General features: G+C 56.2%; 1 protein-coding gene across 2 annotated transcripts in view; it reads left to right on the top strand.

Moving 5' to 3' along the window:
• CDH22 (cadherin 22) overlaps positions 1-24,626 on the top strand; it is a 65,175-nt gene extending 40,549 nt beyond the window's left edge. For both annotated transcript variants that reach the window (XM_039342431.1, XM_039342432.1), the window contains exons 9-12: positions 18,037-18,158; positions 18,432-18,549; positions 22,944-23,195; positions 23,853-24,626. In XM_039342431.1, coding sequence (XP_039198365.1) covers positions 18,037-18,158; positions 18,432-18,549; positions 22,944-23,195; positions 23,853-24,370 — 1,010 coding nt within the window. In that variant the 3' untranslated portion in view covers positions 24,371-24,626. The remainder of the gene's footprint in view (positions 1-18,036; positions 18,159-18,431; positions 18,550-22,943; positions 23,196-23,852) is intronic.
• The last annotated feature ends 936 nt before the right edge of the window (positions 24,627-25,562 follow it).

Genomic DNA, 25,562 nt, shown 5'->3' with positions numbered 1-25,562 from the left:
TGGCGACCCCCGTGAAATGGTTGATCGACCCCAAATGGGGTCGCGACCCATAGGTTGAGAACCGCTGGTGTAGAGCAAACGACCAGCCGTCTGCAAGGAGTATAAATCCTTCCCTTCCCCACCATCCAGTCAGAGCAGAAGAAGCTTCTTAGATGAGAAGCGAAACATCTTCAAAGGAAACCAGTGACCTCTTGAAAAAAAGGCACCTTTGGGACAACCTGGACCTGGACGATGGGGACCCTCCAGAGACATCAATAAGGAAACATGGATGAGCGGCTCATGGCTAGGATGTTTGAGCCAGCTGGGCCTCCCCTCAGCCGCTCTGCCATCTAGCCTTCACTGTCCCAGGGTTGCTGTTGAAATAAAGACATATCAGGTCTGTGGCTGGTGTAATATCGACAGAGAGGGAAGGCCTGACTTTGGGCAGACTGGGGGGGGACAGTGGAGGAGGGGGTGGGGGGGCAGGCTGGTGTGTTAGGGTGGGTGGGATTTCAAATAGTCAGACACAGCTTAGCAACTGGACAACAAAAAACGCCGGTGGCCTTCCAGCAATCTCAGTTACCTGTTAAAGAAATTAGGCAGGGGTCTTTTGGTAAAGGTTGTTTCTGACTTCGGTCATCATCACATTGTTCTCAGGGTACTGACATTTATTTGTGGTTTTAAAACTTTTTATGAAGGTCGTAGTCTGCAGCTCTCTTGAGCCTCCTTTATCTTCTTCCAAAGCTCTCTTCCGCTTTTTCCACCGCTTTGCCCCCCCCGCCCCCTCTCTGCTCCCTGAAGCCAAATCTTCAGCTGCTTCCTTCACTCTCATTGGATGCTGTTTATCTGGGCCAGGAGATTTAAACTTATTTGTAGTAAATGGTGATTTCCCAAACCGTCTTTCTGCCTGTCTCCCCTCTCTCCGCTTTGCTCTTTGCAATTCCTTCCTGAAAAGCCCAGCCTTGCGCCAGGAGATTGAGGCAGGGCAGAAGTTGAGCAGCTCAGCGGTTTCTTTTAGCATGTTGCCCCTCTTGCAAAGCAGCCCATGCACCGGCTTCCTTTCTTATGCCTGTATTTTGAAAAGTCCTTTCTGTTATTCTTGGATTCCTTGGCTCACCTTGGCTCATTACGAGCCTTCCCTGCCTCTGCAGTTCCGGGCTCCCCCCCTCGCCCCCCCACCGCTCCCCATCGCCTTTGCCTTTTCCGTCTGTGGATCCGCTCTGAGCTTTTTGTGCAGACACAATGCCTTTTTCTACTCCATTTTTTAATTTCTCATTGCAATTATTTGCTATTGTCCTTTTAATATTTCCTTCTTTAAGAACCCCCCCCCCAATCTTGTGAGCCCTTTTCCCTTTAGTTCTCCTGCCATAGAGTTCCATTTATTAAAAAATGGTATTCTGAAATCTGAGACACATATTAAAATTCCCTTAAAATTAAGGAGTCTGGTATTACATCATCACTTCCCCCCCACCACCTCCTTCCCCTTCCTTAATTAAGTCTTCCTGTTGGCCGCTGGTCTTATGGGGGCTTCTCCCACCTTCTTAAAGAGAAAGGGGTCGGCGAGACCTCAGGCATTCCCTGAAAGGGCTGATTGGAAGATTTAGTCTCCCAACAGATGTCAAGAAAATTAACTAATTAAAATCAAATCATGTTTCTTTGAAAGCATCCTCCACATCTTATCTTTGGTAAGATGGTCCATAGCACAATAGATACTAACGATAATATTGTTTGTTGTTCCTCATTTACTAGATAACAAGGCTATGACCCTCCTGAGCCTTTTGTTAAATGAATAAAATAGAATACAATAACAGAATTGGAAGGGACCTTAGAGGTCATCTAGTCCAACCCCCTGCTCAGGCAGGAAACCCTATACCAGTGGTGGCAAACCTATGGCACGGGTGCCAGAGGCGGCACTCAGGGCCCTCTCTGTGGGCACGGGCGCCGTCGCCCCAGTCCTAGGCCTTCAGCTGGGTTTTATAAAACCTTTTCGCTTTGGGCCTCCACCGCCGTCTGCAAAAAAAAAAAAAAAAAAAAAAGTTCAATCAATTTCAACTTCTCGCGGGGAAAAAAAGATCTTGCAAAGTTGGAATTGATTGATTGAACTTTTTAGTCCCACCCAGTCTGCCATTACCGCTGCAGCCACGCCCACCCAATTGGCCACACCCAGCCAATGGGCCATACCCACCCGGCACTCGACGATGCGTAAGTGGGTATTGAGTTGCAGTTTGGGCATTCAGTCTCTAAAAGGTTCACCATCACTGCCCTATACCATTTCAGACACATCGTTGTCCAGTCTCTTCTTAAAAATTTCCAGTGCTGGAGCACCCACAACTTCTGGAGGCAGGTTGTTCCACTGGTTAATTGTTCTCATTGTCAGGAAATTCCTCCTTACTTCCAAGTTGCTTCTCTCCTTGTTTAGTTTCCATCCATTGCTTCTTGTCCTGCCTTCAGGCGCTTTGGAGAAGAAGTTGAGCCCCCCTCCCCTCCTTTGTGGCAACCCCTGAGATCCTGGAAGGCTATCATCAGAGAGGAAGTATCGTGGTAAGCCCTGGTCGACGTCCCCCGTTCTTGCTCCTGGCCACCAGCCCTCTGCACACACCGATGGGTCTGATGGCCATCCACAGGGCCTCTTCCATCCGTCCCCCTGCAGGGAGCAGCCCCGGCCCTCTGCCTCCAAAGGAGCCACGGCTTGGGATCCTCTTCCGCAGGGACCCCTTTCCTTCTGTGGAAAGCTCTGCGCCCGTTTCTTCTGAGGCCGGGGGATGCAAAACGCCTTGGAGGTAACCTGCGTGTGGGTTTGTCCTTCTCCTCCAAGGGGCCCCTCCTCCTTCGACCTCCGTCCGTGAGTCAGCCAGTCCCTTCGCGCTGCTGCTTCTTTTCAGCCGCTGTTGCGATGCTTTTCCCTCCTTTGATTTGATAAATCTCCCTGTTCTTGCACCCCCCCCTTGCCAGTCCCTTGACTTTATGTTTCAAGGGCTGCTACAAATGTAATTGGACATTGGTGTGTACCAGGCCAGTCTGCAGCCTGACAGGAACAGGCCACAAAGATCGCGAGTCATAGCTTCGAGCCTTATCCATGTGTAGAATCATGAGGGTACCTTAGAGGTCATCCAGTCCAGCCCTGTAGAGGGTCACAGAGATGACCTTGGAGAAACTAGAGAGGAAGGTAGGGAAAAGATGAGTTGAGCCCAGGAATCAGAGCAAGGCTGAGAAAGTAATTTGGGTTAATACCTCCCTAATTCATTTGAGTTTATTTTGGGGGGGAGAGGTACTTACCAGTTTTCAAGATTCTGCCTATTAGTAAAATATAGTTCTACCTTTTTTTCCGGCTGGCCTCCTCAAGGGCCAGCAAGCCACCTGCTGAAGGTAGATCTGCTGAAGCCTTTCAGACCATCAGCTGACCAGCTTCTCTTTGACCACGCTAGTGAAGAGGAACTTAATTATTTATTAGATTTATTTGCTGCTTATCGCACTTTGATACATTACTTCGTGCTTGTTCAACTGACTGACAGCTAATACCGTTAAGAAACTCCTGCTAACTCTGGTGCATGGAGAAGAAAGGACACCCTTTGGAAACCTGCAGGAACGGAGCTGGCATCCTGAAGGTTTCATCTTTGTTCCAGCAGCCCCATGAAGGATTTTCTTTCTGTGCATGGAGAGCAGCTGAAATCCTTTGAGGGCTTTAGGAATGTTTGAAAGCAAAAGGGCTCCCTGCCAGGAGGATTTCAGCCCCATGCCTTCGGCCGGCAGCTCCTTCACCCCATCCATTTTATGACAGAGAAGATCATTTAATGGCTGCAGTTGGAAGGGCTGGGATTGTGATCATTGAGCACAACAGTCACATGGGTATCAAGCTTAAGTACTGCTCTACTCAGTGACTGAGATTCTGCTCCCAATTGTGGTTGTTAAGCAAGGACTAACTATATTGTGCTCCATTAATTTGGTAGCTTTTCTCCAAAGAAGAATAACAGAATAACAGAGTTGGAAGGACCTTGGAGGTTTTCTAATCGAGAAGTCCCCAACCTATGGGCCACAGCTCACTACCAGACCAGGCCACATGAGTAGCTGGGCAGTGCACGCATATGTGCATGTGCTTACCCCCCTCATGCCACTGCTGCTGCAAGGGTTGTGCAGGCAGTGGCAGCCCCGCTAGTATTGAATGGATGGCGGCAGCGCTGCAAGCGGCAGGTGGGCCGCAGCCTGATCCTCATGTGGGGCAGCAGTGCAGTCCTTGCACCAGGGGTGGCATTGCTGCAAGCCTGGAGGCAGCAGTGCCACAAGCACCACACAAGTGCTACCATCGCTGAGAGCCTTACATGCATGCTCGCAGTTCCATTTGCATGGTGCACATGCTCATAGCCTGTTTGTACGTGTGCGCACACGTGTGACCACATTCATGTTTGCACACGTAAGGCTCCTGCCCCTCCCTCTCCCACCAGGCCACCAAAACAAAAAGGTTGGAGACCCCTTTTCTAGTCCAACTTCCTGCTCAGACAGGAAACCGGACAACATTTTGGATAAATGGCTGTCCAATCTCTTCTTAAAAACCTCCAATAATGGAGCACACACAACTTCTGGAGGCCAGCTGTTCCACTGGTTAATTGTTCTCACTGTCAGAAAATTTCTCCTTAGTTCCAACTTGTTTCTCTCCTTAATGAGCTTCCATCTGTTGCTTCTTGTCCTGCCTTCAGGGGCTTTGGTGGATAGGTCATACCCCGCTTCTTTGTGGCAGCCCCTCAAATACTGGAAGGGGGCTGTCATGTCACCCCTCGTCCTTCTCTTCATTAAGTTAGACCTACCCAATTACAGCAACCGTTCTTTGTATGTTTTAGCCCCCAGCCCCCCCTAATCCTCTTGGCTGCTCTTCTCTTCACTCTTCCTAGAGTCTCAACATCTTTTCTAGATAAGAATACCTTGGTAAGGCCACACTTATAAGAAGATAAGGTTCATTTAGAGCAATTTGTTTGGGAGGAAATGAAACTCTTGGTGACTTTGGCTAATTGCTCCATCCCCACCAAGCGCTCCTAAGGATTGTTCCATAATCTTCTCATGGATGCTGAGACTGAGGCTTAGGCTAATTTCTTAAGATGTCGGCCACGGACGGAAGGCACCTCTTTGCATTTCAAGCTCTCAGGTACGCCACTTATTTGGAGGGGAAACCAATAAGGGACGCCCTTTCAAGTCTTGGAAGCTGCTCCCTGGAACCGAGAGGCCTCCGTGGGGCTCTCTGAGCTGCTCTGCAGGCGTCTCCTTGCCCGCCATCATGGGTCCCCCCTCCCCCGTGCGGGGGTGAAACCTCTGCCAGGAAACCACCAAGCTCAAGGGCGCCACCGCTCTGAACCCTGAGCTGTGGAGATCCTCTCCTGTTGGAGCCTCCCTCAGATCCCTGCTTTGCCAGCAGGAAGCACATGTGGGGTTGGGGGGGGGGCTTGAGCAGCTCTCCGGAAATCTGCCCATCCCACAGTCAGCAATTGCCCAGGAGGTGACCTTCTCACCCCTCAGCTGAGCTTGCAGACCCCCCCCCTCCTCGCTTCTCCCCGCCTCTTGCTCCATGTGAGGTCCAGCGGCTGATCTGCTCTGGGTTCAAGGCTGAGAGCAAACACATTTTCTGCAAAGCTGTGGGTGTGGTTTCCAAGCAAGCCGGGACTCAGCAGCGCCTGGTCTGAACCTCACAAGCCAAACCAGGTTTAGCTCAGGAGGGCTCAGGAAAACAGGCTCCTCTGGGCTGCAGCTTCAGGAACGCTGATGTCCTTCTGGGGGGAAGCTGCTGCCAACCCACGGACACCCCTGGGCTGTTTCAGCCGGGGCCCACTGCCTCCCCCTTGCCCCCACGCCTGCCTCCTCTTGTGGAAGGCGAAAACCTGCTGCCTCTCCCCCACCCCATAGCCGATCCAGAGTTGCCCAGGAGGAGTGGGCACCCGGGTGCAGCAGAAGTCCCAAGACCACTTCTGCTTCTCCGGCTGCAGGGGGGGGGAGAATGGGGGGAGATCCACTTGTGGTCGACTTGAGACCCCCTATTCTGCCAAGCCAGACAGCACCTCCTCGTGGCCCACAGAGGTGGCTGCCGTGGCAGGTTCCCTTCCCTCGCCTCTGACCCCGGGGAACCAGGGCAGCCGGGTGTGTTTGCGTGAACAACCCCCTCCACCCCCTCCTCCCACAAGCAGCCATGCACGCACAACACACGCCATGCTTCTGAGCTCTGTGTGAAGGCGAGGGACCCAGCCAGGCTTCCTGAGTGCTTCTGGGGCAGAGGGGGGCCTCTTTCCCCTCCCCTCCCCAGCAGAGGCTGAGCTGCACCACCCGTCCCTCCCCCCTCCCTCTTCCCCGGCTGCCTCCCCAAAGAGGAAGCCCCCCTGGCATGAAAGCTGCTCTTCCCCACTTCAAACACAGGCGGAGGAGGAAGCCAGGGCCACCAGTGGAGACTCCCCCGCCCCTCTTGCCTTTGAAGCCAGCCTCTCTCCTTCAGCTGGCTGGCTGGCCAGGAGGGCCTTCCTGGCAGGCGTTTCTCCTCCTTTGGGGCTCAGCTGTGCCGGTGGAAGCCGCGCTCCCTCGCTTCAGAAGGGGCCGGGGCGGGCGGATGCCGGATTTCGCTGAGCGCATCATCCAAAATCCAAAGCGAGCGAAAGGAGGACGATGCTTGCCTGGATGGAGGCGGGAAAAGAGGGAGGGAAGCAGGAGCCCCACACTGACAGGAGGGGAGGGGGACGCTGCCCCCTCCTGGCTGTGGTCCAGCACCCTCCAGCCTGGGCTGTGGCGGAAAGGCCCAGATTCCCAGGCAAAACCTCCCCCTTCTGGGCACCTTCAGGGGTGGGTTGGGGGCCTGGGAGAAGGAGGTCCCGTGTTGTGGAACAGCTTCTGCCTGAAGTCAGCCTTGCTGCCCGCCTCCGCCCCCGTGCTATGGGCCCCCCAGAAGCAGTTGTGGGGAATCTGGAGTCCCTCCAGGGATGCCCCAGGAACTCCATCGTTGCTGCTCCTGCCTGTCGAGGCGAACCCTTTGCATGTTCTGCGGAGTCAGGCCTTGTACCCTTCCCGGCCTGCCTGCCTGCCATGGGTTCCCCCGGCCAGGTTGCCTCAGTTGCCCTCGGCGTTGCTCTCCAGCCAAAGGGCATGGAGAAATTTTCTCGCCCAGAGGCTGCCCACACAAGCGGAAAAGGCCGCCTGGGGCAACCGCACATCCCTCCTGGCTGGCACCATACAGGATGCTAGCCTTGGTGGGTCTCCTTGAGGACATTCGGACCATCCCTGCTCCCAGAAGCCGACCGCAGCGGCCAAGGGAGGGGAGCTCTGTTCTCAACCGCTTCCGTTGAGATCCAGCCATGCTCGGGAGTCACTCCTGGCCGGCTTCTTGCTGAGCTCTTTCAGGCAGTCGAGGAGGCTCTGCCCCCCAGCCCTCCGTATTGGGGGTCGGACCTCTTCCTCCAGGGAGGGCCCCACTGGTGCTGTCTCTGCCTTTCTCGGCCCCACTTTCTCCTTCGTCGAGTCTGGCCTGACTCTGCAGAACAGAGCGAGGGGGCGCCTGCCCCTTAGCACGAGGCTTCCGTGGGTGCCAGCTGGAATCACGTTGGCCTTTCCCGAAGCCGCGTTGCACCAGGGGGCCCGTTCTTGTCCCAAGTGAAGACCCCTCTGCCTCTGTGAAGCTGCTCAGGAATAATTTCCGCTCATTTCTGGCAGGAAGAGGCGGAGGCAGCCTTGGGGACGTTTGCCCAAGCTCTGGCTGTTCTGCTGAGGTGCCAGCGGGAGCGGGTTCAAATTCTGCCGGAAGCATTTTTCTTCTGGCTGCTTTGAGAGAAGCTTCCTTCCTCATTAAGGAGGACAAATGAATCGGGGGGGGGCCTTTTGGTCCAGGGGGGAGGAGGGGTGCCAGGTCTGCTTAGCAACTGCTTAGCCCCCCAACTCCAAAACCTTTTGGGTCTCGCCCTGGTCCGAACATTGCCCGAGCTCAGAGGGCCAAAGGTGGAAGTGGCCCGGAGGAGCAGTCTTGCTCGACCCCACCACAGTCCGGCAGGTCGGGTGCCGGGTGCCAAGGACCAAATGCAGGTGGATTGTCCGTGGCAAATGCTTGTGCAGAAAAGAAAGGGGGGGGTTTAAAGCCATGGGAGGGGCACTAGCAGGCATGGGGGGGCACTGAGTGGCACGGTGCGTCTGGGGTGGGTGATGGCCTCATTCCTGGGCTCGGCTGCCGGCAGGCTCTCCGCTTCCCAGGCCCAGCCGAGCCGGGTGCTGGGCCAATGCGTTGAGCAGCCGCTGGGAGGCCTGTCAGGCAGCATTAGTGCCTGGGCAGGCGGTTGGCGGCTCTCCTGTCAGGAAGATCTGACTCATCCATTTTAGCTGTCCAGGCGCTCCTGCTACTGACATTATCCTTAACGTTTTGTAATCATGAAATATTAATGGCGGATATTGAATTTAAAGTGCAATTTATGTCTGAATCCCTGGCTGGAAAGGGCAGTTGCAAAGGTAAGCCTGCAGAGTGCCTAGCAAGGGCGGTGGGGGAGATTCGGCCCCCCAGAGCTGGCAGGGAAGGCAGAGAGGGGCCTGCAGGGCGAGAGAGAGGCGACGCCCATCCCCCACCCAGGCCATGCCTCCTTTGAGGACAGCGGCAGGAGGCCCCCCCCCACAGCCTTTGTGGGGCACAGCTGCGGGCCGGAGGGAAGCTGGAACCCCCACAACTGACAGCTGTAGGGAGCCCCAACTTCCCCATTTTCAATGGCGCAGATGCCATGGCTTAACTTTGGGGTGGGGGCTATGCCCGGCCCCTGCCTTTCTCCCCTGCCCAATTTTGGAGAGGAGGGCTGAGCTTGCCCAGGGATTTGGGCTGCCGCAGGTCCTGCCCACTCAGCTGTGTCAATCTTTGGGCAAGGAGCTGTGATTGTGGCTGGCCATGAAGACGGAGGCCAGCTCGGCAGGTTGACCGGAGGTCCCGGCTGAGGTTTTGCCCGGAGCCGCCTGCCTTCCTTGGCTCTAGAGGGCAGGGCCGGTGGGAGCGGAGGGGACGAATCCCTCGCCAGGGCCGGCTTTAACCAGAGCTGCAGTTTGGACCGCTCTCTCATTGCCTTTGCCCCCCCCCCGCGAGAAGGAAGAGGGGAGCAGAAGTGCCCATGGTGGTCCCGGACCCCGGAGAAGAGGACTGCCAGGGAAAATCACGGGGCATCTGGGCAGGAGCAGGTGGGGGTTTCATCCTTCTCCCTTTTTCCGGTCGGCTGCTTTCACGGGACTCTGTTGCCATCCGGGGCAGAGGTTTTCCTGCATTGGGGGCTTGGCACTGGGGTGGGGCATTCTCCCCCCCACCTTACCTGCTTGCCGCAGCCACGTCCTCCCTGGTTGGACTGGGTGTAGGGGGCCCCATGGCTGCCCCTTGGTGGGACCTCCCCAGTTCAGGTGCAGCTCCCGCCTTCAGATAGATTCCTCCTCCTCCCCCCCCCAATTTGTATGATCAGCTTGTGGGGGAGTCTGCTCCCCTGGGTTCCAGGCCAAAGCCCTTCTCCCCTGTGGCCCTCGGGCCCCAAGCAAAGAGGGGAGCCCTCCAGGCTGGGCCCTGGAGCAGCCAAAGAGCCCTTCGTCCTCTCCTCCCCCCATTCCCATCCATTTGTTCACACACACACACACACACACATCAGTCCAGCCTCCCTCCCCCAGGCAGCTGGTCTTCCACCACCAGTCCGGATCTCACATTCACCCCACAAACTAGCTGCCAAGGAGCGACACCCCAGAATTCTGGGGGTGGCTGGTCAGGGCCGGGATGTGCCTGCTCTGCCGAGCATCGTTGCTTTGCACGGCCCCCAGGTGAAGTGGGGCTTGTAGGCAGGGTCCCCCTGGGAGCCCCTCCTTCCTGGCCCTGCATGCCCCGCCCCCCCATGGATCTGCCCTCCTTCCCCTGTGGCCTCTGCAAAAGAAGCCCCATCCCTCCCCCTGCTGCTGTGTGTGGGGCAACTTCCTGGCTCCACCTGCAGGTCCAGAAGCGTCTCCTGCCGAGGCCCCCCCTCCTCTCCGGGGGCCCTTCTGGCGGGACCAGCAGGTGCTGAGCCCCCCCCCCCGAATGGTGTCCTCAGATTAATGGATTCCAACTCCAGGAGGAAATGCAGACAAACGGCGTGTTTAATTTTAATTTAGGAAACTATTTAGGTAGCAGTCTTGTTTCCTTGCAACTGTCAATCACGTTTTCTCAAGGCTGACATCAATTAGTTTAAAAATATTGAATGTAATTTTGCCTGACACAACATATTGCAGCCTCTGCAAAATATAATTTATTTTAGAAGAAGAAATAATTAAACTAATTTGCATGTCAGTCAGCCAAGCTGGGACGCTGGGGAGGGAGCTGCTGGTGGAGGCAGTGGATTCCCCCCCCCGTGCCACTCTGGGGCACAGCCCTCTGGGGGCATCGCACCCCTGTGCCCCACCCAGCAGCAGCAGCAGCTTCTCCGGGTCGAGAGCCCCACGGGACTGTGAGCACCACTGGGGAAGCTGCAGCTGAGAAGGGGGCAGAGGGGGCTGAAAATGGAGGTGCAAATCTCCACACATGATAGACAATACAGCACTGAAGTCAGCAATCCAAGTAGTTTAAAGCCCATTTTATTTCTATCGCCTGTATTGATCTGTCTCTCAAATTCACAGGGCCCCCAGTTCACCCAGAGGGACTCTGGGCAGCTTACAATAAAACCACTTACCGGGTGACAAGTTAAATTCTGCCTCCCCCTTAACTAAGGCGGTTTAAAATCAAAAAGGGCTTAAAGTCCGTCCATTCATTGAAGGAAGCAGGGCGGGTGCTGGGCCTCCCCCACTCCCTTGCAGAGGCCTGGGCAAGCCACAGCTCTTGGCGGCTCTTCTAAACCACAGCTGGAGGGGGGCTCTGGATCTGGGGGACCCTCCCTCCAGACAGCCAGCCAGGCTGCAGGGAAGGTGACTTCTGGGGCCTCAGTAGGTGACCTCGTTTAATCCAAGGGCCAACCAACCCTGCCAGGTTGAGTCAGCCGAGCAGACCCTATGGGGAGGGGGGGGGCTCCCTCAGGCCCCTGGGCCAGGCCACGCTCCGTGGCTGGAGACCTGCACCCCCCCCCAAAGAAACCATCAGCCGGCACCGCTCGGTGGGCCCGCCTTTACCGTCCGCACGTCTGCCTTCTGGAGCAGTTGGAGCTTCCAGCTGGTCTCCAAGGGCAGCCCCATGAAGCTGCAGAGTGACTAGAACAAACACCGTTGTCTCAAGGGCCCCCCACCCCACCCGATCTAGGAAAGGGTGCAACCTGCACACCAGATGAAGTTGTGCCAAAGCTTTCCTGGCCACAGCTGGCACCTGCAAGAACCTGGAGTCCAAGCAGACCCTCAGGTTGCGCATCAACCTCGAAGGGGGAGGTGCTCCCCCTTCTGGGCAGTCCGAACAGTCACAGACACACACACACACACCCGTCTGCCTTGCTAGAACTGGGCCAGAGATGGATCTTCCCCATCCAAATCCACGGCGCCTCCAGGCACTGGGACCGAACCTTGACAGCCTCACCTGGCTGGCCCAGGGTTCAAAGAAGCGACTGCAGTGAGCTCAGAAGCAGATTCGTGCAGATGCTGAACATGAGAGGAGAAAGTACCGAGGCCTGCAGCACCCCACAAAGTGGATCCCTCCCCCCAACACCCACTGGAACTGACCCCTGAGAAGAGAGGAGGAGAATCTGCACAATGCCATGCCACCGTCCCCAACTCCCGGAGAGTTGGGAGCCAGCCGTGTGCTGCAGCTGCCGAAAAAGCCAACACAGTGCTAGGTTGCATCAATAGATCCCATAAAGTGTTAATACCACTTTACAATGCCTTGGTAAGGCCACACTTGGAATACTGCATCCAGTTTTGGTCACCACGATGTAAAAAAGATGTGGAAACTCTTGAGTGCAGAGAAGAGCAACGAAGAGGATCAGAGAACTGGAGGCTAAAACATATGAAGCACAGTTGCTGGAATTGGGGATATCTTGTTTAATGAAGAGAAGGACGAGGGGGGACATGATAGCAGCCTTCCAATATATCAAGGGCTGCCCCAAAGAAGAGGGAGTCAAGCTATTCTCCAAAGCACCAGAAGGCAGGACAAGAAGCAACGGATGGAAACTCATCAAGGAGAAAAGCAACCTGGAACTAAGGAGGAATTTCTGGATAGTTAGAACAATTAACCAGTGGAACAACCTGCCTCCAGAAGTTGTGGATGCTCCAACACTGGACGTTTTTAAGAGGAGACTGGACAATCATTTATCTGAAATGGTATAGGGTTTCCTGCCTGAGCAGAGGGTTGGACTAGATGACCTCCCAGGTCCCTTCCAACTCTGTTATTATCATTATCATTATTATTATTGATCATTGCACAGTCAGCCAGATGTTCAGACTGGATTTGGCATTTTGTCTTCCTATCAAGTCCTTACCAAGGACCTGGGATAGGCAGATGTGGATGTTTGATGTTATTACAGATATCGTTGCAGGATGGAAGCAGTTCCTAGCAAGGCTGCCTTTTGCAATTGACTGATGGTGAAATTGTCAATGCCAATGATGGTGTTCAAGTGGTGCTCCAGTTGTTTTGGGATTGCACCCAAGGAGCCTATTACTATTGGTACTACCCTTGCTTGCCTTTGCCACAGTCTTTCTATTTCTATTTGTAGATCTTTGTATTTTGTTATCTTCTCCAGTTCTTTCTCATCTATTCTGCTGTCTCCAGGCACTGCCACGTCCATTATCTAGACTTTTTTGTCTTTCTTATTGACAGTTGTTAAGTCCGGGATATTACGTTGCAGGTGCTTGTCTGTTTGAATTCTGAAGTCCCAGAGCAGTTTAATGTTCTCATTTTCTATGACTTTATTTTATGATCCCACCAGTTCTTGCTTGCAGGCAAATGATATTTCTTGCAGATTTTCCAATGCACCATTGTTGCTACTTTGTCATGCTGCTGCTTGTAGTCAGTCTGTGCGATCTTCTTGCAGTAGCTTATCAGGTGGTCCACTGTTTCTTCAGCTTCTTTGCATAGGCGGCACTTACTGTCTGTCTTCTCAATTTTGACTTTATATGCATTTGTCCTTAAGGCTTGGTCTTGTGCAGCCAGAATTAGTCCCTCGGTCTCTTTCTTCAATTTTCCTGCTCTTAGCCATTGCCAGGTCTTCTCATTATCTGCTTTCCCTTCTTCTTCTTTTTTAATGTACTGGCCATGTAGTGCTTTGTCTTCCCATGCCTCTATTCTGTTCTTCATTTGGTCTTTCCTGTATGCCAGTTTGGTCTCTCCAGTAGTCAGTAAGCCTTCCTGATATACTAATTTCAGTGCATCTTCATCACTGTCCTTCAGATATTCTTCCAAAGCCATTTTTTTTTCTTCAACCATCTGATGTACTTGCAGCATTCCACGCCCACCTATTTGCAAGAAAACCACCAGGCTCACTGGTACCAAAAGCCATCGAGGGGTTTGGGTGGAGACCCCACCACTGTCCTGGCTTGGCCACAGGTCACCTGCAAGTATGACCCAGGCTGTCTAAACTGCTAAATCCCAGCCCGACAGCCGACTCAAATGGGTCCAGATCCTCTGTTTCCTCCGAGTTTCCCCAGGGCAGACGGTCTGACCCACCGCCTCCACAGTCTTCTCCAGAAAGGCAAGGTCAGAGACTGACCAGACTGAAAATCCTTGGTGTGCAGCGGCTCCACTTTCAAGGTTGGTGACCCCTCCCCCTCCTCCCAGAAGACCGGCAACAGGGCCTGCACACAACTGCAGACCCTCCCCGGCTGCTTCAATTCTTGGCGATTTTCTTCTGAGTTCAGCTTTGCTTTAAAGTTGCTTTGCTTGTGGTTTTACTTATGAACCCGCCCCCCCCCCGGAAGGTTGCTTTCTTTGCTAAGCCGCTCCTCCATAGACATTGAGAAGTAGACCAGCTCAATCCCATTATCTGTAAGCCACGGTTGCAAAGATGGCTCAAAACGAGAGCCTCTCTGCAGCTGGGGAAGGCAGCCAAACGCCCCCCCAGCACGCTCCCCCCCCGCACCTGGGACCACCACGCTCCGGAGGGTGCCAGGGCCTCCTGAGCACCCCCTGCCTTCTGGAGATCCGCTCTGGGCCTGGGCTGGTCCCCTTCAGTTCTCCTTGCCCGTTGTGAAAAGACGAGATAAAATGGAAGGTGGGATGCCAAAGGGCCCCTCCTGTGTGGTTTGTTTTCTCCAGTTCTGACTTCCAGAGAGCCAAGATTGCTCAGCTAAGACCCTCCATGTTAGGTACGGTAGGCAAGCATGTTTTCTGAGGGGGTGGGTGGGTGGGGGCTGCAACCAGTCATGGCCATCAGAAGGAAGAGGCAGGCTTCGGTCTCTCTCGAAAGGGCCCTTGGAGTGGAGGAGAGGACAGGGATCCTCCCAGCTCCCATCATTCCTGTCCTTAAAAAGCCTTCAGATCAGATGCAGGAACATAGCGCTAAATAGTCAGATTCTGACACCATCATTTTGGCCTATTCTAGGGCGAGTATTTAGGGCTGGGGGAAGAAGCATCCCACAGGCTTCCTTCCTTCCTTCCCTCCCTCCCTTGTTTCTTCTCCCTCATCTATCCCTCCCTCCCCCATTTTTTCCTTCCTTCCTTCCTCCCTCCCCTCCCTCCCTCCCTCCTTCCCTCCCTCCCCATTTTTTCCTCCCTCCCTCCCTCCCCCTCCCTTCCTTTCAAGATTCTAAGCATTTTGCCTGCAAAGCTGGCCCTTCCCAGTGCATTCTTGGGGGGGGGCACCTCCCTCGCCAGGGGAGCGGGCTGACCTGGGCAGGCCCAGCTGCTACAGAGACAGGGGGGGTCCAGTTAGAAGCCACCTTTTGCTCATTAGCTCCCAAGTTGGATGACCCAGATATAAAGCCAATTAAGTGAACATCAGCCGAAAACAGGAGGAGAGGTTAACACGGAAGGCGCCTCTGGAAAGTCAACCCCTCTCCCGCTTGGGGAGTTTGTGAAATCTCAGCCATTGGCAAAAAAAACCCAACAACATATAATTGGAGGCAAAGGAGAGCTTTTCCTTGGGGAGTCCAGGCGGGGGGCAGGAAGAGCCAGTGGGAGAATGGCCCAGCGGGGGTTTCCTGAAGGTGCCCCGGTGCAGACCGGGCTGCACGGAGAGGTCCACACACCTGCCGAGACCCAGGTTAGCTCCTCTCGCTGCGCCCGAAGACATGAAGCCTGTTGGAGCTGAAACAGGAAGGCGAGCTTGGCAGGCACCCCGGAACAGCCCAGGGTTAATCTGCGGGATTTATTCCCCCAGACTTTGCAATGGAGGCTGACTTGGATGGCTCCGGAGGGGAGGGGGGATTGTCAAGGGCTGTTCGTCTCGGAGCCCCTGGGCCCCCACCTGGCTGGGCTCAGCCTCCTTCAGGGGAGACACGGCAGCAGAGAGGGTGGGGCCTCTGCCTGGCCCCCAAGGGCCCCTTTGAGCCATTTAACTGATGCAGGTATGCAAACCAAGGCCTGGGCTTTAGAGGCAGACGTTCCCGGTCCAGGGGAAGATGGTCAGCTTTGACATTCAAGGAGATTTATGGCTTCCAGTAACTCTCCAAGCAGCTGCCTCCTCTCCCGGCCAGCTTCTTCCTTGCTGAAGAGAGGCATTGATTTAAAGCGGTGGCCCCCAACCTTTTGGGCACCAGGGACCGGCTCTGTGGAGAAAGGTTTTTCCGTGGATCAGAGGGGGGGGGAACTGGTTTGGGGTGCTGCCTGCATCCCACAGATGAGGCCGGGCTTTCTTGCGCAGCCCGGTTTATGGCATAGCGTGGACTGGTGCCAGTCCGGGGACCCGGGGTTGGGGACCCCCGATTTAAAAGCCCCAGAACCTTCTGGGTAGCCCTCGGAGGCCTCCTTGGGGGGCAGTTGGGACCTTCCCAGGTGCATCGGGGTGCACCTCCCCTCCTGGCACCGGGGTCTTTGCGCTGGGCCAGGCCCTTCACGATGTGCCCACAACCTGCTCTCTGGGCACCTCACTAGCCAGCATGGTTGACTGACAGCAGAGCAGGCTTTCATCCTCCTGGAACAAAGTAGGGGAAACGCTCCTTCTCTTAGCCTGTTTCCAGGTTTCCATGAATTCTGAACCCCTTAAAGGCAGTTAAGAGCTCTGGTGGCGGCACAGTGGTCAGAACGCAACTCTGCAGGCTGATTCTGCTGACTGCCGGCTGCCAGCAGTTTGGCAGTTCGACTCTCACCGGCTCCAGGTCAACTTGTCCTTCCATCCTCTCGAGGTCGGTAAAATGAGGACCCAGATTGCTGGGGGCAAATGCTGACTCTGTAAACCGCTTAGAGAGGGCTGCAAAGCACCGTGAAGCGCTATATAAGTCTAAGTGCTATTGCTATTATGAATCACAAAAGGAAATCCATCATTGTCGGTGAGCGTCTTTTGCTCACTCTTCTATTTTTATGGGACTTCAATATTCTGAATGATTCACCTGGGGCAGGTAAGAGGTCCTGTGACCTGAAAAACAGGATGCAAATAAATTCAGGAAATCAGAATAACGGTGAATAACTGCAGCTAGACAGCAGATGAGTGTTCACCAATGGGGGGAGCCTGCAGGTACCAGCCCTGGGAAGCACAGCCTGGGGGCAAGCACAGGTGCCCCCCCACAGGTCAATAGTGCACATGGCCAGGCAGCCTCCCCCAATGCAGAGGTTGGCAGGAGGAGGCTCCAAAGGGCTCAGACCCATGGCCAGGCCAGGTGCAGGGGGAATTCCCCCTTCCCCCCGTGCAAAAGTGGGGTGGGGGAGCTTTCCTCAGGAACCCATAAGAAGGGGAGTTACCCCCACCCCGAGGAATGTGAGAACTGGCTTTCTCCCAGGGTCTGTGGGCAGCCAAGATCTCTACACACACACACACACACACACACACACACACACACACCTACTCTGACTGACAACCACAGGCACAACCGCTCCCAGAGCAAAGCTGTCTTTCTGTAGGGCCTCTGTTGCATCCGTGGGGGGGAGACCTTCCTGCACACCTGCTGGCAGGGGATGCCCTGGTAGAACCTGGCCCCCCCTCCCCCGCACTTTGGGGGGGGCATTCCTGCAGGCTCCTTTGTTGCAGCTGGTGCACCCCCCCTACTCACCTGGGGCCCACTCTCTGGGATCCATCATGGGGGCGTGGGAGGAGGGGCAAATGAAGTCCTGGGGGCATCATTCAGAGGCAGCTGCTGATGGGCCTGAGGCGGGCGCCCAGCTAGGGGGCTCAGGAAGGGGGTGGCAGCTATTTATTAAATTTGTATGCCACCCATTTCACTTGTAAGGCAACTCTGCAGATAGCAAAATACATATATATTTGTCAGTTGTTAAAATTAAGATTTAAATAAGAACTTTAAGTAAGGCTTAAATAAGAACTTCTTTAAATAAATTAAATAAGAAGAAGAATCCAGGATTTATCGCTAAAATTGGCACTTTGTGTTTTGAACATTGTTGAAATGTAACGATCTTCCCTGTTTTTTGGCAATGCTGTAAAACTCAACAATTTTGGAAATAACGTATTACAGAATGCTGATACCGAAGGGCAGAGCCTCAGTGGCCTGCTAAAGACGGATCTTTCCCTGCCTGTTGGGAAATGTGTGCATTTTTGTGTGTTGCTTGCATGCTAATCAGGCCTTTCCTGCAGCCAGCGCCCTCCCTGGCCCTGCTGAGCTTCCGGCAGCCTCGCTTGAAGCCAGAAGCCCCACATGTGTGTGTGTGTGTGTGTGTGTGTGTGTGTGTGTGTGTGTGTGAAACTCTTCTTTAGCTTGGGGCTAACTGAGCATTGCCCCATGCTGGTTAGGCCGAGAGCTGGGGCCAGGCATGAAGGGGGGCAGATGCAAAATGCCAGTTGGTCTTCTTGCCAGCCAGTACAAGGAAAGGGTGGGAGGGAACCCTGGAGGTCTTCTAGTCCAACCCTCAGCTTGTACAGGACACCCAGGAGCCCCGATAGATCCGTGAGGGTGGCGGCTGAGGGCCAGCCCTCCTTATTAAGGACTGGGTAGCTTCTCTTGAGGCTGAGGTTGGGGTGCCAGCCTGGCATTGGGGGTGGGGTGGGGGCTGCTGCTGCTGAGGTCCACTGCCTTAGCTGTGTTTGTGTGTGTGTGTTTTCATTTGTTCAGACAATCCTACTCAAGTGTCCAGGACGGTGCTCAGAATTCGCATCCTGGACGTCAATGACAATCCGCCTGAACTGGCCATGCCCTACGAAGCTGCCGTCTGCGAGGATGCCAAGCCAGGAGAGGTGCGGAGGGTCAACCCCACTGAGCAGGTGGTGTTTGGTCTGGGGCAGGGGTGTGGGGGGAGCCCTTCTCTCCGGGCCCTCCCCTGGCACTCAGCTGCAGGCTTCTGGCCCTGGGCCTCCCGGCGCCTCTGCCTTGCCATCTGCAGCCTCCCCCCAGGGCCCGCACCTGGGAGGGGGATGCACCTGGGGCTGGCCTGGCCCTGCTTGCCCTCTTCGTGCAGGTGGGGGGCACCTTCTGCCTCCCCCAACAGCTCTCCACGCTTCTTCCCGTAGCTGATCCAGACCATCAGTGTCGTGGACCGGGACGAGCCGCCGAGCGGCCATCGCTTCTACTTCAGGCTGGCCCCCGAGGCCCCCGGCAGCCGCCATTTCTCCTTGCTGGGCATCACAGGTACGCTTCACCTGGGGAGCTGCTCCGCCCGCAGGTCTGCCTGTACATCTTCCACGTCTCCCTGGGTTTTGCCCACGGCCTGGTCCTCCCTGACCCCCCACCTCCCGCTGCCCCAGAGGGCTCCGTCCCCCACGACCCTTCGGCCCTCCCAGCTCCCCTCCCTCCCTCTCTCGCTGTCGCAGGCACCGCATAAATACCACGGGTGACAAACTGCCGCCAACAGCCCATCTGTTTCTTTGTACAAATTTGTAGCTAGTTTTGAGATGTGATTTATAAATATTGCTGTAGGAGCCAAGATGAGACAGTGATGGATGCCAGCCCAGATGGAGGCTCTTCCTTAAATCTCGCCCTGCACAGCAGCCGAAAGGGGCCACGGGAACGCCACCTGGCACCTGGCCTTGCCCTGCGCAAGGGCCCACTGGCCAAGCCTCCCAGAAGGCAAATGTGGCCCTGCCCGGCTCCCTTCCCTTACGGGAGGGGGGGGGGACTGGGACTGGCAGGCGGCCAGATGGTGTCGGCTGATGGTCCCCACTTTGCAGCTCAGGGGTCCTTCTCCAACCTGAGCTGGGGAGGGCAGGGAGGGTCTCCAGAAGTTGACTCCCAAGGGGGATGGGCAGGTTTTACTGCCCTGCACCCCCCTTTTCCCCTCCCATCCGAGAGTTGCTCAGCAGGGAAGGTTAATGAGGATGACGCTTCTGGGCTCCTGGTCCCACAAAAGAGGAAAACAATTGTCTAATGGCGGTTAAAGCAAAAAGGTTTCTAGCTCACAATTTGCAAGAGTAACTAGGAGCAGGTAGCGTTAATTGCAGGGTCTGCCCTGAGTGAAGCCAGCCGACTCTGGAGCCCCTCCATCCTCCTGGCTCCCTCGCTGCTCTGGAGGTTTCTGGACCAGCCCTGGACAAAAATCCCAACGGAAAATCAATCAGCCGCTAATATACAAAATCAATTGACTGATTAGGTGCCATCTGGTTTGTGTTAGCAAACCACGTAGGTGGATCTTCTCTGGGAGGAGGGTCTGTCCCCAGCCCGGCCCCCCAGTCTCCCCAAGGTGCCCCCGTCACTGCTGCAGCCGTGTTCACCTTCTGCTACCTTTTTCCTTCTGGGCCCGAGGGGTCCAAAATATGAGCCTTTGAGCCTGGTTGTCAGTAATGTGAGTGGAAACACTATGTGGGGTGGGGGTGTTGTCCCCTCATCTGTTTATCTGTTTTCACTGCGTTCTCATGAATCTTCTCCAACGCTATCGTTCAAAAACATCAATATTCTTTCTAAGCCTCCAACATTTGCTTCCAGGGAGCGTTGCAGGGAAACCGTTCCATGCATAGTTTTAACATTTGGTAGAACTTTTGGTGGCACCTGGATATTATCCAAGCCCTTCCCTGCAGGAGTCTCAGTGTGTCTTTTGGTGCTGGTTCCTTTGCTGCTCAGAGGCCATCCTGAAAATGAGAAGCCCCCCCCCCCATGCCTCTTCTTTACCTTCAGTGCCGACTCGAAGGCTGGAGCCACAGCTGGGGTCCGGAGCCTGCTCCTCTTCGCCCTCAGCCATGGTCCTGTTTCGCACCCTGCTCCTGGACTCTCCTTGCCTGAACCAGCAGCCCATTTTCATGCTCAACTGCCAGGACGGTTCCCGGCACGGTGTGGGATGTTGATGTTTCTTCCTCCCACATTAAAGCCTCACTCATCTTCTTTCAATCTGGCCTCTCTCGATATAGATTAAAGTCTCTTGATGGGATAAATAGGGGGGGGTAAGCAGCCTCATCGCACCCCTTTGCCAGCCTGGAGCTGCTGTCTTCTGCCATGCTTCCTCTGGGCTGGGATCCTGGGCACACACGGGGACGGGGGGGGTGTCCCACGTTTGCTGAGGGCATTCCACAGCTTGACACGATTGACATGATCCGATCTGGCCTTTCCCTAATTGATGAAGCAGCCACGGGCTTCTCTCTGGCCTTCCTTCCTCTTCCTCATCCAGCGGGCCTCGGCTGCTCTCCCTCTTGTTCCTTGGTGTTTTCTAACACCGGCTTCCACACCCGGCACATCCTGTTTCGTGTAGGGCGCTAATTTGTGTAGCAGGATTCTGAGCATCATTTTACTAGCATGTGAAATTATGCTTAATCTAGAATAGATTGTGTTCTCTGTAAAGTCTCCTTGGTGTCTCTGAACTTGTTTGCTTGCAGGCGTTTCATTACCCAACTAGGGAACATCGTCAGTGCGAGTGTGTGTATGTGGGGGGGGAGGGAGTTGTCTACAGCCGCTTGGCCGGCCTCTTTGGGTGGGGCCTCTTGCTCTGCAGTTCTTTCTTAAGCTCCTAGATGAGATCTTTGTGTGGCGTTGGCTTCTCCCACCTCGCTCGTCTTTGGCCATCGCTTTCCACAGGCCTCTTTAACCACTTGCTTTCCGCCCACATTCCTCTGGTCCCCTAGCCGTGGGACTCAGGGCCCCGAAGCAATTCCTTGGGGATAGCGCGTCCATGCTGAGGATCCAATCGCGGAAACTGGTCGCTGATTCTTCTGCTGCCGCTTTCTCTCAACTCAGGAAGCTGCAGGCGAGCAGCTTGCGCCAGCCCCCCACCACGTCTTTGCCATTGGAGCCGAGCCCCCTCTCCCCGGAACAGTAGTCCAGTTGATTTGATTTCTGTTTACGCCGTCTGGTGGTGTCCATGAACGGAGAGATGGTGGGAGACTGTATTAGCAATGAAGAAATAATTAGATTGGCAGGAACCGATAACTCATCCTTCCATTTCATTTAAGTTTCCCACTTCGGGTTCCAAATCTGTTTTCCTCCCAACCATTTCCAACGTTGGCATCCCGTTCCCAACCAGGAGCAACCCATCCCCCTTGCCTGGTCTGCCCGTTTCAGATGCAGCTTGACCATAATATCCATCAGCTTCTTCTTCTTCTTCTTCTTCTTCTTCTTCTTCTTCTTCTTCTTCTTCTTCTTCTTCTTCTTCTTCTTCTTCTTCTTCTTCTTCTTCTTCTTCTTCTTCTTCTTCTTCTTCTTCTTCTTCTTCTTCTTCTTCTTCTTCTTCTTCTTCTTCTTCTTCTTCTTCTTCTTCTTCTTCTCCTCCTCCTCCTCCTCCTCCTCCTCCTCCTCCTCCTCCTCCTCCTCCTCCTCCTCCTCCTCCTCCTCCTCCTCTTCTTCCCTCTCCCTCCTCCCTCCTCCCCCACATCGGAGGTTGGAACATAAACTTGAATGTCAAATTAAAGGATTGTCCACGGTCTAATCGACATTATTTGGTCCTTGATTGCATTGTGGCCAAGATCAGTTCTCGCTACACCCTTCCTGGTGGTAAAAGCGGCGCTGGGCCTGCTTTGTTCTTTGTGTCCCGAGTAATAAGGGATGGTGTCCTTTGACCCAACGTGCCTGGTGCGAGTCCGTCTCAATTTGCTGATGCCTGAGATGTACTTGGTAGTCATTTCATTTCGTCTCTCTCTGGGTGGGGCTTTCCCGTCTTTGTGCTTCTTAATTCCCGTGTTTCCACGGTAATTCTGTCTTCGGATTTGCTTTTCCTATCCAGCAACATCAGCAACTAGAGGTCCCAAAGGCTTTAATGTAGCCGTGTCATTCGGACAGTCAAAGGAGCCTTTCGGACTGCTCGGCTCCTCAGGGCAGGTGGGGCCCGCCGTCTGGGACTCGGTGTACTTTCCACCCACGTGTTTCTCCTGGTGAAGTCCAGGGGGGCTTCGTCACCCCCCCTCCTGTGCAGGAGGAGTTGGGTCTGTCACGAAAGGGAGGCTGTCCTCCAGCATCTTCCTATATAGGCTGCCGCTGGAGTGACCACCAACCCTTGGGTGACTCTGCGGGGTCTATCTACTGGTGGCCTCCTCTCCCAACAGTCTTCGCTCATCCCTCCCAGGGGTTGAGGGGAAATATACGAAAGGCAACTCCCAAAAGATGAAAACAGCATAAAACCCTCAAGGGCTCCTGAGGCCATCTAGCCCAACCCTCTCAGACCAGAAATCCAAATGAAAGCATCCGTTGCAACCCAAGCGGAGGAGAGGACCCCTCCCCCACCAGGCTCCTGGTCCCACTGCCAAACTCTCTCCTTGGCTGAGGTTCCTGGCCCAAGGGGGCAGCCCCCCCGCCTGCTGCAGGATGGGCAGGGTGCGCCCAGGGGTCTGTGTCCCTCCTTCCCCCACCCCTGCTCCAGCTGGCGGGGGGGGGCAGCTTTAGCACCAGCTTGCTTCCTTCTGCAGGGGATTGCCTGTGTGTGTGTGTGGGGGCAATTCTCTGGGGGTCTCACCTGTTTCCACCCAGCCAGCTCTGGGCCCTCTGCAGAGGGATGGACAGGGAGAGGCGTCTGGGTGGCAGGGCCCGAGTGGGCGGCACTTGCTTTCAGGGGAGCTGTAGGGAGGGTGCCCCTCGCTGGCACCCTCCCACGGGTCTTGCTCTCTCCCCAGATGACACGGCTGGCCTGCACACTCAGCACCTGGGCTTCAATCGCCAGGAACAGGACCTGTTTCTGCTACCCATCCTGGTGGTGGACGGTGGCCCCCCAACCCTCAGCAGCACCGGCACCCTCACCGTCCGAATTTGCGGCTGCGACGACACCGGCACCATCCAGTCGTGCAACACCACTGCCTTTGTGGTGTCCCCTTCACTCAGCCCTGGCGCCCTCATCGCCTTGCTGGTCTGCCTCCTCATCCTAGTGGGTGAGTGTCCTCCCCCAGGCACCCCGGGCTTCTCTGACAGTCCTCCCCTTGAACCGCACACCCCAGGAGGCCGCCTGGCTGATGAGGTGCTGCCAGGAGGGCCTGCAGCTGGCACAGCAACGTCTTGCCCGCAGCCCTAGTGGGAAGTCTGGGGGGGGGGAATCGGAGCCAGAAGCAGCTGTCCAGCCCCAGGGCCCAGGGGGGCTGGCCTCTGCCTTGGGCTGCTTAGGTCCTTTTTACTGCACCCGGTGTGGCCCCCAGTCAGGCCAGTCCCCCAACGTGGTGCAGGTGGGTTTCGTGCCCTCAGCTCAGGGGGCGTGAGATGGACGAGGCCCGTCTGCAAGTGGCTCCTCCCCCTCCCCAGAGCTGCTTCCTCTGAGACTTCAGAGCCTGCCTGCAGGGGTCAGCCGGGAAGGAGGGGCTGGGCCCCTTGAGCCCCCCCCCCGCCTGAGAGGAGATGGGGCTGCCTCTGGGTCCTGGTGGAGGGGGCAGGTGCCCGGGGGCAGCCTCCTCTCAGACGGCTGGCACAAGGATGACTCTGGGCCCCTCCAAAGCCCCTCAGTCGGCAGGGAGGGGGGGGTTGGCCCTTGCCAGGGGGCTTCTTCCACTGCCTGCCTCTCTCTCCCTCCCCACGTGTCCCCCCTCCCCCGGCTGCAGTGCTGGTCCTCCTGATCCTGGCCCTGAAGCGGCATCAGAAGGGGCACCTGCCCTCCGAGGAGGACGAGGACATGCGCGACAACGTCATCAAGTACAACGATGAGGGTGGGGGCGAGCAGGACACTCAGGCCTACGACATGTCGGCCCTGCGCAGCCTCTACGAGTTCGGCGAGACCAAGGGGGGGGACGAGAAGGGGGCGCCCCCGCCGCCCTCGGAACGGCATTCCCTGCCCCAGTGGCGCCAGGCGCCAGACCTGGACTTCTCCCTCTTCAGAGACTACATCAGCCGCAAAGTGGGGCAGGCGGACGGTGACCCCTCGGTGCCCCCCTACGACTCCTTCCAGACCTACGCCTTCGAGGGGGCCGACTCCCCGCTGGCCTCCCTCAGCTCCATCGCCTCCCGCTCGACCGGCTCTGAGCAGGACTTCTCCTATCTCGGCGGCTGGGGCCCCCGCTTCCGGCAGCTGGCCGCACTCTACGCTGGGCCCCAAGCTGAGGGGGGCAGCTGGGAGACCTAGGCCCGGCCCAGCCAGGGGACGCAATGCCACCGGAGCAGCGCTCCTCGGGGCCCCACAAGTCCCCCCACGGGCCCTCGCCCTCCTCCAGGGGGCTGCCCAGGGACCTTGGGGTCTTGGTGGGAGGGGGGTGGCCTGACCACCAGCACAGCCCCTCGAAGCCCCCTCCTCCGCCACTATTAAGGCTGTCCCCCTCCCTGGAGGAAGGACCAGTGCCAGGTAGCTCCTCTGGCAAATTATCATTTAAATGGATCTGTGTCAGGAGAGAGCTGCCTGGGCGGGCGGGGGGGGGGTGCCTTTTGTTGCCAAATTGATTTTGTCCCTTGATTGTCGGCCTTTGACAAGTTTTGATCTGTTAAGCAGTGTCTCTGCCAAGACTCCAGGCGCTCCTCCTCACTGGGGGCTCTTGCAGGGGGGGCACCCAGCCCTGGGCTCCTGGCCAAAAGCTCTGGCCAGTCCAGAGATCCAGGCACAGAGGCTCCCCCTGGCCGCCCTTCCCCCGTCCTCCCTGCTGCCCCTGCCCCCTTCCTCTGCAGGCTGGGGGGTGGGTGGGGAGCCAGAGGCAACCGGAGCAGCCAGCCCCCTTCTGTGCCTGCAGCCTCCCTGGGGGACCCTCGTGCCCCCACTCCATTTGGAAGAGGCCCTGGGGGAGCTGGGAGAAAGCTGGTCCAGGGTTCCAGTAGCAGAAGGACCCCCTGTGCCCTGTGCCGGGGCATTTCCTAGGCTGCTGCCCCCCCTTGACTGAGAGGCCTCATCTCAGGATATCTGCCCATTCCCTCCCCTCCCCCAGCCCCTCTGACCACTGTGACCCCCCCCTCCAGCCGCTTCTGCCAGGGGTGGAGGGGAGGCTGTTCGCCCTCCAGCTCAGGAACTTCCGTGGCTCATTTCCGGCCCCAGGTGGGGAACCAGCCCCTCCCCTGTGCAACCCGAGCAGCTGGATAGGCCAGGGGCCAAACAGGGTATCTGACATTTTCCATCCGGCCTCCCTGACCAACCACTGCTGCACGCAGAACAGCCATGGGGGGGGTCACACGGACACCCCCCAACACTGCAGGCGCTGAGCCCTCCCTCCCCCTGCTCCAAGTGGGAAGGAGCTGGCAGCCCCCTGGAAGTCCCAAGCCTTGTGAGCCTGCAAGGTCCTCCTGGGACGTGAAATAAATCATTTCCTTCTCATCTGTGGGGCCTCCGTTCTCCT

Source organism: Crotalus tigris, unplaced genomic scaffold (genome assembly GCF_016545835.1).
Source record: "Crotalus tigris isolate CLP2741 ecotype Arizona unplaced genomic scaffold, ASM1654583v1 scf7180000017791.1120302, whole genome shotgun sequence".
Lineage (NCBI taxonomy): Eukaryota > Metazoa > Chordata > Lepidosauria > Squamata > Viperidae > Crotalus > Crotalus tigris.
Note: the sequence above shows the minus strand (reverse complement) of the source record. Positions and strands in the feature narration are given on the sequence as shown.